Below are 14,165 nucleotides of genomic sequence, written 5' to 3' on the forward strand. Positions count from 1 at the left end.
TAAAGACAGCTCTTTCAGTTTTTGAACTTTTTTATTCTTTACAGAAAAACCAGGGCAACCTGGTCAGCCAGTAGCAAGTTCTGTCACAAAGGATTCTTGTGTTGTCTCATGGAAGCCACCTGCAAGTGACGGCGGTGCAAAGATTAGAACCTACTATCTTGAGAAGCGTGAGAAAAAGCAAAACAAGTGGATTTCTGTAACAACAGATGAAATTCGTGAAACGGTCTATTCTGTGAAAGATCTTATTGAAGGTCTTGAATATGAGTTTCGTGTAAAATGTGAAAATCTCGGTGGTGAAAGTGAATGGAGTGAGGTATCACAACCAGTCATTCCAAAATCTGATGTACCAATTAAAGCTCCGCATTTCAAGGAAGAACTCAGGAATCTGAATGTGAAATTTCAAGCTAATGCCACATTTGTGTGCAAAGTCACTGGTCATCCTAAACCAATTGTCAAGTGGTACAGACAGGGTAAAGAAATCATGCCAGATGGTGAAAAGATCAAGATACAAGAATTCAAGGGTGGATATCACCAGCTGATCATCACAAACGTAACGGATGATGATGCCACAGTGTATCAAGTCAGAGCTACCAATCAAGGAGGATCTGTGTCTGGCACTGCCTCTTTGGACGTTGAAGGTGAATGAAAGAGTCTTCTTTGCTAAAACAATTTAAGTATCTAGACTGTTGGTGCTCTTCTCATGTGCTTTTGCTCATGTGTTTTGTTGTTTCTTCTTCTTTTATTCCAGTTCCTGCAAAGATTCACTTGCCCAAAAATCTGGAAGGCATGGGAGCTGTTCATGCTCTCCGAGGGGAAGTAGTGAGCATCAAGATTCCATTCAGCGGCAAACCTCACCCTGTGATCACATGGCAGAAGGGACAAGACCTCATTGATACTAATGGACACTACCAAGTTATTGTTACACGATCATTCACATCTCTTGTTTTCCCAAATGGTGTTGATAGAAAAGATGCAGGGTTTTACATTGTTTGTGCCAAAAACAGGTTTGGAATTGATCAGAAAACAGTTGAATTGGATGTGGCTGATGTACCTGATCCACCAAGAGGTCTGAAAGTAACTGACATTTCAAGGGATTCAGTCAACTTAACCTGGAATGAACCAGCAACTGATGGTGGAAGCAGAATCATAAACTACATTGTTGAGAAACGTGCTACAACAGCAGAGCGATGGATTCGTGTTGCACAAGCTCGTGACACACGATACACAGTGGTAAACCTATTTGGCAAGACCACCTACCAGTTCCGTGTAATTGCAGAAAACAAGTTTGGCCAAAGCCAGCCTTCTGAACCTACTGATCCAATTATAACAAAGGAAGACAAGACCAGAGTAATGAACTATGATGAGGAAGTTGATGAGACCAGAGAAGTCACCACAGTTAAAGCAGGTCACTATTCTACAAAGGAACTCTATGACAAATATATGATTGCAGAAGAGCTTGGCCGTGGACAGTTTGGCATTGCGCACCGCTGTGTTGAGGCAGTTTCAAAAAAGACCTACCTGGCCAAGTTTGTCAAAGTAAAGGGTGCTGACCAAGTTTTGGTAAAGAAAGAAATTTCCATTCTAAACATAGCTAGGCATCGAAATATCCTATATCTTCATGAATCTTTTGAGAGCCTAGAAGAATTGGTCATGATCTTTGAATTCATTTCTGGAGTTGACATCTTTGAAAGAATCAGCACACCTTCATTTGAACTTAATGAGAGAGAAATAGTAAATTATGTACGCCAGGTCTGTGATGCTCTAGAATTTTTACATCAGCAGAGCATTGGACATTTTGATATTAAACCAGACAATATTATTTACTTCACAAGAAGAAGCTCTGTAGTTAAAATTGTTGAATTTGGTCAAGCCAGAAAATTGAAGCCTGGAGACAGCTTCAGACTCCAGTTCACTTCTCCAGAATACTATGCACCTGAAGTACATCATCACGATTTGGTCAGCACAGCCACTGACATGTGGTCAGTTGGTGCTCTAACATATATACTTCTCAGTGGCATTAATCCTTTCATTGCTGAAACAAATCAACAAGTTATTGAAAATATTCTAAATGCTGAATATAACTTTGATGATGAAGCATTCAAAGATATAAGCATTGAGGCCATGGACTTTATTGACCGTCTACTAGTAAAGGAAAGAAAATCACGGATGACAGCTACTGAAGCGCTTAACCATGCATGGCTAAAACAGTCAACAGAAAAGACCAGCACTAAAGCCATCAAGACCTTGAGGCACAGGCGTTACTACCAAACTCTAGTAAAGAAGGAGTGGAACACAGTTGTGTCAGTAGCCCGCATTTCCTGTGGAGGTGCAATTAGATCTCAGAAAGGCATAACAGTGGCTAAAGTTAAAGTTGCACCAGTAGACATCGGTCCCATTGCTGGGCAGATAAAGCATACTGTTACAGAAGAAGGAGGGCATGCCAAATATGTATGTAACATTGAAAACTATGATCAGTCCACAGAAGTCACATGGTATTTTGGTATGAGGCAATTAGAAAGCAATGAGAAATATGAAATCAAATATGAAGAAGGTGTGGCAACCATGTATGTCAAAGATGTTTCTAAATCTGATGACGGTACCTACAGATGCAAGGTAGTAAATGATTATGGTGAAGACAGCTCTTATGCAGAACTTTTTGTTAAAGGTGTGAGAGAAATCTCTGAGCATTACAGATGCAGAACTGTCAGGAAAGTGAAACGACGGGTTGATACTATGAGACTCTTAGAGCGTCCACCAGAATTTACTCTGCCTTTGTATAATCGCACTGCATATGTTGGAGAAAACGTCAGGTTCGGAGTAACTATAACAGTTCACCCAGAACCTCGCTTAACATGGTTCAAATCAGGCCAGAAAATCAAACCTGGTGATGATGATAAGAAGTATACTTTTGAATCAGATAAGGGTCTTTATCAACTCATCATCAACAATGTCACTGAAGAAGATGATGCTGAATACAGTATAGTGGCACGCAATAAATACGGCGAAGACAGTTGCAAAGCTAAACTGACTGTGATTCCACATCCACCTCCAGCAGATGCCACACTGAGGCCAATGTTTAAAAGACTCCTGGCAAATGCTGAATGTCAAGAAGGCCAAAGTGTCAGTTTTGAGATCAGAGTATCTGGTGTACCAAAACCAACACTGGAATGGGAGAAAGATGGTCAGCCTCTATCCTTTGGTCCTAATTTTGATATAATTCATGAAGGTTTAGATTATTATGCTTTGCATATCAGAGATACCTTACCAGAAGATAGTGGCTATTACAGAGTTACTGCTACAAACAGTGCTGGATCTACAAGCTGTCAGGCTTATCTGAAAGTTGAACGCTTGAAATACATCAAGCGTGAGTACAAGACTGAAGAAGAGCGGGAGAAGCACGTACAGAGGCAAATTGACAAAACCTTAAGAATGGCAGAAATTCTTTCTGGGGTTGAAGCTGTTCCGCTGACACAAACTGCACAAGAGGCTCTCAGAGAAGCTGCTATCTTATATAAACCAGCTGTTAGCACCAAGACTGTCAAAGGTGAATATGAAATTAAGAAAGAAGAAAAGAAGGAGGAAAGGCGACTCCGTATGCCATACGAGATCCCAGAGCCTCGTAAACATGTGCGCTCTACCCTTGAGGAAGATCAGAACATTAAACACTTTGTGCCTCTGTCAGACATGAAGTGGTACAAGAGGCTGCGAGACCAGTACGAAATGCCAGGGAAACTCGAGAGAACTGTTCAGAAACGCCAGAAACGTATACGTCTTTCCAGGTGGGAGCAATTCTACGTGATGCCACTGCCACGCATTTCTGATCAGTATAAGCCTAAATGGCGCATACCAAAGCTAACACAAGATGACCTTGAAATCGTGAGACCAGCACGTCGGCGTTCCCCATCTCCAGACTATGATTATCATTACAGACCAAGAAGACGGTCGCTTGGTGACTTGTCTGACGAGGAATTACTCCTGCCTATTGATGACTACTTAGCCATGAAGAGAACAGAAGAGGAAAGATTACGCCTTGAAGAAGAGCTGGAGTTAGGCTTTTCTGCTTCCCCACCAAGTAGAAGCCCCCCACAGTTTGAACTGTCTGCCCTTCGGTATTCTACTGCAGCAGCACAGGTCAGTTCAGAGGAAGAGAGAAAAAAACAGCTGAGGTATTCAAGCTATCACATCCCAACTAAAGCTGAGACGAGTGCAAGCTATGCAGAGCTGCGTCAACGCCATGACAGGGCTGCCTACAGACCACCTAAACAAAAGGAAAGAATAATGGCTGAGAGAGAGGATGAAGAATTGCTCCGTCCTGTTGGCACTGCTCAAAGACTCTCTGAATACAGGAGTGAGCTTGAATACATGGCAGAGGAAGAAAAGAGAAGACTCAGGAGAAGGCGGGAAAGAGAAATAACTGAGATTACTTCAGAAGAAGAAGAAATAGAAATGGTGCAACAGGCTCATAGGGAATTTTCTCCTCCCTCTAGATTACTAAGGAGAAGAAGATCTCTTTCTCCAACTTACATTGAGTTGATGCGTCCTGTATCTGAATTAATTCGTCCTCGCTCACGGCCTCCTGAAGAAATTGAGAGAAGATCTCCAACACCAGAGAGAACTCGGCCACGCTCACCTAGCCCAGTTTCTAGTGAAAGATCGCTCTCTCGGTTTGAGAGGATGGCAAGGTTTGATATATTTTCTAGATATGAGTCCATGAAATCTGCTTTGAAAACTCAAAAAACTATGGAAAGGAAATATGAAGTCCTGACTCAGCAGCCTTTCACTCTCGACCACGCTCCTCGCATTACTCTGAGAATGCGCTCACACCGGGTACCGTGTGGCCATAATACCAGGTTTATTCTCAATGTCCAGTCAAAACCAACCGCTGAAGTGAAGTGGTACCACAATGGTATTGAGCTCCAGGAGAGCAGCAAGATACATTTTACTAATACCAGCGGTGTATTAACTTTGGAGATTCTTGACTGCCACATTGATGACAGTGGAACATACCGGGCTGTATGCACAAACTACAAAGGGGAATGCTCTGATTATGCAACATTAGATGTTACTGGAGGAGATTACACTACATACTCTTCCCAGAGAAGAGATGAAGAAGTACCAAGGTCAATTTTACCTGATTTGACAAAAACAGAGGCATATGCAGTCTCCTCATTTAAGAAAGCATCTGCTACAGAAGCAAGTACCTCAGTAAGAGAAGTCAAATCAGAAATGTCAGCAACAAGAGAATCACTTTCATCATATGAACACTATGCTGCTTCTGAAGAAAAAATCACTGCAGCTGAAGCAAAATCATTGGAAGAAAGGACTGTGCACAAGGCATTTAAAAGCACTCTACCAGCAACAATCCTGACAAAGCCACGGTCAATCACGGTTTCTGAAGGGGAGATGGCAAGATTTTCCTGTGACGTTGATGGTGAACCAGCACCAACAATAACATGGTTCCATGCAGGTCAACCTATAGTTTCTTCAAGGCGCTTCCAAGTAACACGAACACAGTACAAGTCTACCTTTGAAATTTCACCAGTACAGATGTCAGATGAAGGAAGTTACACTGTGGTGGTGGAAAACTCCGAAGGAAGACAGGAAGCACATTTCACTTTGACCATTCAAAGAACGAAAATTCCTGAAAAAACAATTACATCACCTCCAAGAATCAAATCTCCTGAGCCTCGAGTAAAGTCTCCGGAGCCAGTTAAGTCACCTAAACGAGTGAAATCTCCTGAGCCCATCAGCAGCTCCCTAAAAGCAAAGTCACCACCTGGAGACAAAACAGTACCAGCAGAGAAGGTGCAATTACCAGCTGCTTCTCCACCAAAGATAAAAGACCATCTGAAAGCAGAAATTGTTGGAGATACAGTAAAGCTATCCTGTGCAGTTGAAAGCAGTGTTTTAAGTGTTAGAGAAGTGGCTTGGTATAAGGATGGCAAAAAACTGAAAGAAGACCGTCGCTTCAAGTTTCATTATGCAGCAGATGGAACCTATGAACTCAAAATCCATGAGCTCACAGAATCTGATAAAGGAGAATATACCTGTGAAATTATTGGCGAAGGAGGTGTTTCAAAGACTAACTTCCAGTTTACTGGCCAAGTATTTAAAAATATCCATTCCCAAGTAAGAACGGTATCTGAAACTCATAAAGCAGTTCAGAAAGAAGATGAGGTGCTTAAAGTATCCACTCAGAAGAAGTCAGCAGTGGCAACTGAAGAAAAAGCAGCAGTTCAAGAAGTCATTAAAAAGTCAATTGTTACTGAAGACAAACACTTGAAAGCAGAAATTAAAGCTTCTTCAACTAAAATGACAGTGTCTGAAGGGCAGAAACTGACACTGAAAGCAAATATTCCTGGTGCCTCTGAAGTAAAATGGGTGCTGAATGGAATGGAACTGAGAAATTCAGAAGATTACAGATATGGTGTTTCTGGAAGTGATCACACCCTTACCATCAAAAAGGCTAGTAATAAAGATGAAGGTATACTCACCTGTGAGGGTACAACTGATGAAGGCATTATTAAATGCCAGTATGTGTTGACCTTTACAAAAGAATTTTCCAAAGAACCAGCATTTCTAATGCAGCCTAAGTCTCAAAATGTCAATGAAGGACAAGATGTATTGCTCACTTGCGAAGTTTCTGGGGATCCTTCTCCTGAAATTGAGTGGTTTAAGAATAATCAACCTGTAAGTATTTGTTTACTTGGAAAATTAGAACTATTAAAAAAAAAAAAAAAAACACAATGTTAATGAAACCACTTTTTTTCCCTCCTCAGATTGCTGTTTCATCTCATGTCAGAGTAACACGTTCTAAAAACATTTATTCTCTTGAGATTAAAAATGCAGCGGTGAGTGACACTGGAAAATACACAGTCAAAGCAAAGAATTACCATGGACAGTGCTCTGCTACAGCATCTTTGACTGTACTCCGTAAGTTTGTTCTCTGGGTCTGGTGTTCAGACTAATCGCAACTTTTTCCTGTAGTGTGTCCACTAAAATGATTTAGGATAAAAGCCCCTACTAATGTTTCTATTCTTTTGTGTATTATATAGAGAGAATGAAAACAGCATTAGAAATCTTCTTAACACCCACCAAAGAGATTTATTACATCAATAGTTGCATGTTAACAGAAAGCCTTGAGCATTCCTTCTGGGATGACTGTGTTGAAGACCTTGGTGCCAGCAATGAAATTACTCTTCTCTCATTTACTAACAGAATCTGTTCCAATAAAGCAAAGTAATTCCACAGTTAAAAATATATATATATATGGAAACTTAGCCACAACAGAACTGGGTTTAGTATTTTATTGGCTGTACCACATCCCAGTTCCTAGCATCAAGGGGTCGCTATGATTTGCTTGTATGACTGTGCTTGTGTTTAAAGGAAAGCTGCAGTGACTGAGTTTTCTGTTGCCTTTTAGTTACAGAACAATGCAGTGAAATACAGATTTTCCTATGCTGTGCTTGCAAGAATTTGAAAGTGTTTCCCAGCTTCCACAAAAATTTCTCAATGTCTAATTCTAGTGATCGTTCTAATAGGAAACAGCGTGTGATGACCTGTTTCTTCCTTCTTGTCTCCTTCAAGCTCGTACATTCTAGTAATAGTTTCATTTCCTACTTGTTTCATTTATAAATTACTGTTTGTGATTTGGACATCTTGAGACAAATGACTGTAACTAATTTTATACTCCACTGCAGATTTTTATTGAAAGCAAACTATGCTGTCTCTTCGTTTCTGTATAATTAACCACAGAGAACTGCATGACTTGTTTGTTAATGTGACATTATTGGTTTTTCCTTCTATGTTTGCGATGCTCTCCAGCTCTAATTGAAGAACCTCCAAAAGAGGTAGTATTGAAGACAAGTGGCGACGCAAGCATGCACGAAAGCTTTTCTTCTCAGTCCTTTCAAATGGCTTCTTCTAAACAAGAGGCTTCATTCAGCAGTTTCAGCAGTAGCAGCATGACTGAAATGAAATTTGCAAGCATGTCTGCCAAAAGCATGTCCTCCATGAAAGAATCTTTTATAGAGATGAGCTCCAGCAGTATTATGGGGAAATCTAGTATGGCTCAACTGGAGAGTTCAACTAGTAAAATGCTTAAATCAGGTCTGAGAGGTGAGCAATACAATTACCAGTAGAGTTAGTGCTTCATTAGTGCTGTAGTTCTCACAGTAAACCTGCTGCATGGCTTGGTGGAAACAGACTAACTTGGTATTTCTTCTCCTGTTTTGTAAAGGAGCACCACCCAAAATTGAAGCTCTCCCATCTGATATCAGCATTGACGAAGGAAAAGTTCTCACATTATCTTGTGCCTTTTCGGGTGAACCTGCCCCTGAAATAACGTGGTACTGCAGAGGGAGAAAAATTACCAGTCAGGACCAGAGAGGCAGATTTCATATTGAAACCAGTGAAGATCTAACTACCCTGATCATCATGGATGTCCAGAAGGACGACGGTGGACTTTATACCCTGAATTTAGGAAATGAATTTGGCACTGATTCTGCCACTGTGAATATTAATATTCGATCAATTTAGAAAGCTTGATCTGCATTATTTACACTTGTCTTTTTACAAGTGATTCATATATGGACTGAAATATCTGATCTGTAAATATAAAAAAAATATTTTTGTACCTACCTGAACAAGACAAAGTCCAGAGCTATACATTATGACTTATAGTCATTACCGACCTAAGAATTTTAAACATTTTTTTCACTGACATGTACATACTGTATATAGCCGATGCTAACGGTTATGAAGTTTTGTACCATTTATTTTATGACATTTTGGAACGTAACTTTTGGAACTAACGGTTGGTAGGAGAAAGTTTCTTAGCAAACGACTACCCTGCTCAACATTTAACTAATTTTTGTGCCTCAACTCATTGTTGATGTCTAAGAATGCCTCAACAGGTAGAGAGGCTCCCTGTTGAAGATTACCTACACCTAAGAGATGATACTGTGCATAGTATTTCATACATGCACACATACCTACATTGAATCAGAAATGTAAGGCATTGGGCATGTTTGCAATTACCCTCCTGTAAGCATTGCTTTAATGTTTTACATTGCATCTGATTATGTCATAATTTCCATACCTGACTGACAATTTTTGGACAAAGTGCAAGCGGCCAGCACTTTGTTCACCCACTATCTGTGTACTGTTTCTGACATGCTGACTACCTGAATAGCTTTAAAAAGTAACATCACCTGGCCATCCCGTTAATCAACAAAGCTATTTAGGTACTCAAGTGCAGGAGCAGTACCCCCTCTCGGAGGTTCGTAGGGTGAAGTGATTGAGTTTGTGTGGTAGTATTAGACATCCAGTAGTCAATTCCGGGCAACTAAGCAATGAACCACAGTTTGAAAACAAACTGTTGTTACAACATCAAATACCGCCCTACATTTCAATTTGCTTTAGTTCTCCCAGTGTAGTAATAGATCTTGTTAGCTGTTGAACCTCCTTGAGATAGAATTGTTCATTTAAAATAAAGCATGCTTTCAGCACCATAAAGCCTGCGACTCCTTGTTATTTATTATGCTGTACTTTTACAGTTCCTGTGTTACACTACAGAAAGAGTTGCTGGGGGAAAAAAAGACTAGACAGGTTTGCAATTCTCCAATGTAAAGCAGGTAGCCATCTAACAGAAAGAGCCTGGCCACCACTACGTAAGTCAGTAAGAGCATTAGGCTCTTCTTATTACCCATCTGTTCAGTAAATTTCCAGGCCTTCCACTACACTCTACATGGATAATTGCTTTCCCTCTCCTCTTTATAAGCTTGTCTCTGCAAAAATGCCACCAGCAAAGCCAGCAGTTGGCTCCTTTTTTTAGCAGCTGCAACCAGTACAGACCAGTTGACCCTAACTGCCTGAACCTACAAGCTCTCCCCTCCTATTAAGTAATTAATGGCCCATGCCCATCAGTTCTTCATCCCTCAAAGCAGCTGACATACCTACAGGAGCAAAGCCTCTCTTTCATGTTCCTGACAGGAATCACAAATCCCACACAGGCAATTTTGGTTATCTACTCTAAGAATAAAAAAGTCAAAGGAGCAACTCTGCTTCTGGAACTCACTCTCATCACAGCCTGTGAGCAAACGCAAGGTTGCATTGCTGTCAGTGTCAGGGGCTGTAAAATTCTCTTAAGTGGAGCAGGAGCATTAGTTATCAACACAATGCATCTCTGACTCGCAGTATACTATACTCAGAAATAGTGAAGCAGATAATATGTTTAAAACAATATTCTAAAAAGACTCACTATGGAAACATACTATCTAGCTATACAAATGATGCAGGAAACCTAATAAATGGGGATGAAACAAGGACTGAATTTAAAATATGAATTTCAGAAGAGCTAAGTTTTGGTTCAGGACAAAGTCTAATTTTTTCTGGTTTTATCAGTGAAAAAGTCCAGAAACTATCATAAAGATTAAAAAGTTTAAGACATCGTTAAAGCATTTAAAGGAAGAAAGTAATCAAGAAAATTTCTCATTCTCATTACAGTAGATATTTAACAAAACCCAGCAAACTTAATACGAGACACAGAAATACTCAAGTATAGCCTTTGTTAATCAACAACTTCTGTACATAGAAATGTAATGAAGTTAACAGTAAAAATGCACTAGTCAGAAATGATAGCAACAGACAGCACCTGCAGATTTAAGCATGGACTCTTCTCCAGTAATGCTACCTGAAACTTGGTCTTTCATGACCCCTACTGAGTCTGGACATATTTATGTGATCAAAAGGAAAGCATACTGGTGTGGCAGTGTAGTTCATTCTGCCTTCACCTCTCTGGCCCAACTCTGCACAGTACTTAAGCAAGCACACCTAACTATGCAGATGAGTCTCTCACATGCCTAAAAAACAGATTTAAAGTACTTACGGACTTCGCTGAAGCACAGCATTATTTTACAGTCCAACCTGCTGAACCAGTGTTTTTTCACAAGGCTGCCAAGCAAACGCTAATATAGAGGGACACTGATAAAGTCATAGCCTAAAGCTTCAATACTCCATTTCTCAGAACATATCCCTAAAACACTAACGTTTTCTGAAACAATATATTAAAGCAGTCTTCAGGTAAAAAATAAATATAAAATGAGCAACTAACATTTCAAACAGATTCAGGTCAGGTATTGAAATTTTTAAACTGTGCAAGCTGAGATTACCTTTCTTTAAAGCTAAAATCCTATTGCACTATATGACCAAGTTCAGAAAAATATTTGCCACAGATGTGTTAAGGCCTTTAGACTTCTTGTGTCCTGATGTACAAGTAAAAACACTTTAACAAAGCTCTGTGAGCTACTGTATAATTTCTATTATAGGGCTACATATTCTCTATCCTTTTATATTTGGCAGCATGAGAAAAATAACTGTGATGGTAGATAGCCACACAGACTCATTTTACCACTAGCAGACAAGAAATCTTAGTCTTAACATCACATTTCACTTTTTACCACCATCTCTGTTTTCACCTTCTTTTCCCTTTAAGTGGAGAAAATTATATGAACAGAAAACAAAAACCTCACATCTAATGAAATATTAAATCTTCTCAAGGTTGTTGGCTCTTTCCATCCTCCTTTTTGAAGATAATATTCTAAATCTTGGATCTGAGAAAAAAAAAAATCATCAGAATACTTAATATCTATTAAAAGAAAAAAAAAAGCCCCAAAGCATAACACAGTCAAAAACCAGTCATTCCCACACTGTAACATGTCATAGTACTAATAGCAGTGGTACAAAGAAGAAAGGATAACAGAGAAAATAAGGTACTCTGACATGTCAGTATATGAGTCAGTGCATGCAAAAATAAGTCAGACCCATGTAAGGTAATTATGACTTGCTTCTGTAACTGTAACCAAAACTTTGTGGAAAATGCTTAGGCAGCCTAGAGAGTGCACTGAGAAAAAGAAGTTACAGAAGTAGCAAAACCAGTATTTATCACAAGGGGATATGAAACACAGAAAAAAAGACATTCTTAAATCCTGTCTCTCGTCTTCAGCCTTCTCTCATGCATGTGGGTTACAATAGCCAGGATATGGCAAGGCATGTACTAGTACATAAACAGCCATGATGATAGTGCCTCACCATGAAAAAAGACCAAAACCACCACCATACAGTAAAGCAGTGAAGCAGAGAAACAGTGTGACTTACCTTACTCTCTTGCAAAACATTCTGGATTGTTCATCCAGCCTTAACAAGTATCAAAACACTAAGTAAATTAAATACCTAAACGACACCTTCTAATCAATACTGTGTGTAACAGAGATAACTCAGTAATTAGAGTGATCGTTTCCACCTAAAGAATGTAAACATACCCCATATATTTAAGTGATAAATTTTTTTTTAAAAAATGGTTTCAAATTGACCTCTTCACAAGCAAGTGAAATAAAAGAGATACAAATTATATTTTATGTTGAGGCTCAGCTCCAATTTTTCACCAGAAAGAACAATGATACATTAGGTATTGCTGCCAAGTCCCCTAACTTGGAAATGTAAGAGCATCCAGGGTTGTTTTTTTGTTTTTTTTTTTCAGTCTTACTACACACAGGTCATCGTGATTCAGCCAGGTAACTACTATCACTGTCAGACATTATTCTTATCTCTAAATGCCAGGAGTATGATGGCATATTATCTTCACTGATTTCATTGAAATACATTTTAGGATTTCACCACAAACCTTGTCACAGCAATATATAAAAAGGCAGATTTAACTTTAGCAGGAACATGACACATGTGCAAAGCTATCAGTCCAGCTTTAGCGACACGGAGAAACCCAAACCAGTGCTGAAGTCATTACCTGCAAGTTTGTGCTTGAACCTTATTACTACAACTTTTGTCTAAACAATCCTATCTGCAGCAGTATTTAAAATTATTTATTACTATATGCACTGATCAGTCTTGGAGTTCTTTTTACACAACATGATTTCCAAACTATTTTCTCTGCAGCTGTTCAAACCCCGAAAAAGGTAATAGCTAATGCGATGTGCACTTAACACTTTACAAGCTGGCAGAACCCCCAGAGAAATTTCAAAAAGCAGCTGTAAGACGGCATATGATTCAAGACAATACTCTCACTGCAATATGTAGTTTACACCTCTGAACATCTTCTTTAATACTTAGTTTTACAATTGTCATGTCATACAGAATATATTAAAACATTCAGAAAAAAATGTACAAGCATGTGTGTGGCTGATACACATATGCAAATGCTTGTTGCAGGAAAACTGACAGAACTGAGCACAAATGACAGCTCTGACCTGGTATCCACAAATAATTTTACTTGTACAAACCACTCCATTCACCCCTGACAATGGTGTACAAACTGGCATTTTATGCATGGGCAACAGCTCATGTGGTTTTGGCCCCTTTTTGATTTAGACAGATCAACATTCCAGAAAATTATAAGGAAAGCTTACACTCCATTTCCAGCCTGCTTCAAAAACACCAAATTATTCATATACACAAGAGGAAGACTAGTTAAACCAATTTAAAGAAGATTTGAGTATAAAACAGATTTTGGTATGTGCTTGAGTGCAAAAAACCCTGTACATTTAGTTAACAATTGCGTAAATCAAAAACAGTAGATGGCTTCCTTAAAGTGCTCTACAGCTAAGACTTCATAGACTAAGTATATCCCTAAAGGAATACCTAAAAAAAATTCCCCCCTAAAAACTTACAATGCTAACATCAACAACCTTATGGACCAAGGTGCTAGTAGGCACTGTTATGCTATCTTACTCATTAATTAAGTCAGACCCAGTCTTACAGTTCACAAAAATTTACACTTATGTAACAGAGTAAAATTCATCTCCTGGTGTATACCATCCTTGAATGATACAAAGGAGTTGCAAAAACAAAAGCTCCCTTTTGTACCAATACATCATAAATAAAATAGGTATAGACACAAATATTCGTTACAGCAGCTGCTTAATGGTCTAACATTTCAGCTCTTGCTTTTATAATACTTTGTTAAAAGCACATCTTAAGTGAGCAGAGTAAATTTTAACAGTGCTGCATTAGCTACTTGCGATGCTACACACCCAGAAACAATTTATACACATTGTGAAGCCTTTAGTAGATCTTTAGATCTTTAGTAGTGAAAGTAGGTAGAAATTTTTGATGCAAAAAAGAATAAATAAATAAGAAGTATTAAATATCCA

General features: G+C 39.1%; 1 protein-coding gene across 1 annotated transcript in view; it reads left to right on the forward strand.

The window, feature by feature from the left end:
* The window catches only part of TTN (titin), a 242,357-nt gene extending 232,852 nt beyond the window's left edge, over window positions 1–9,505 (forward strand). The window contains exons 254-258 of the mRNA XM_054381468.1: window positions 45–638; window positions 749–6,690; window positions 6,780–6,933; window positions 7,825–8,118; window positions 8,240–9,505. Of these exons, the coding sequence (XP_054237443.1) occupies window positions 45–638; window positions 749–6,690; window positions 6,780–6,933; window positions 7,825–8,118; window positions 8,240–8,538 (7,283 nt within the window). The 3' untranslated portion in view covers window positions 8,539–9,505. The remainder of the gene's footprint in view (window positions 1–44; window positions 639–748; window positions 6,691–6,779; window positions 6,934–7,824; window positions 8,119–8,239) is intronic.
* Window positions 9,506–14,165: the final 4,660 nt, after the last annotated feature.

The sequence above is a fragment of the Indicator indicator genome, chromosome 5, assembly GCF_027791375.1.
Source record: "Indicator indicator isolate 239-I01 chromosome 5, UM_Iind_1.1, whole genome shotgun sequence".
Lineage (NCBI taxonomy): Eukaryota > Metazoa > Chordata > Aves > Piciformes > Indicatoridae > Indicator > Indicator indicator.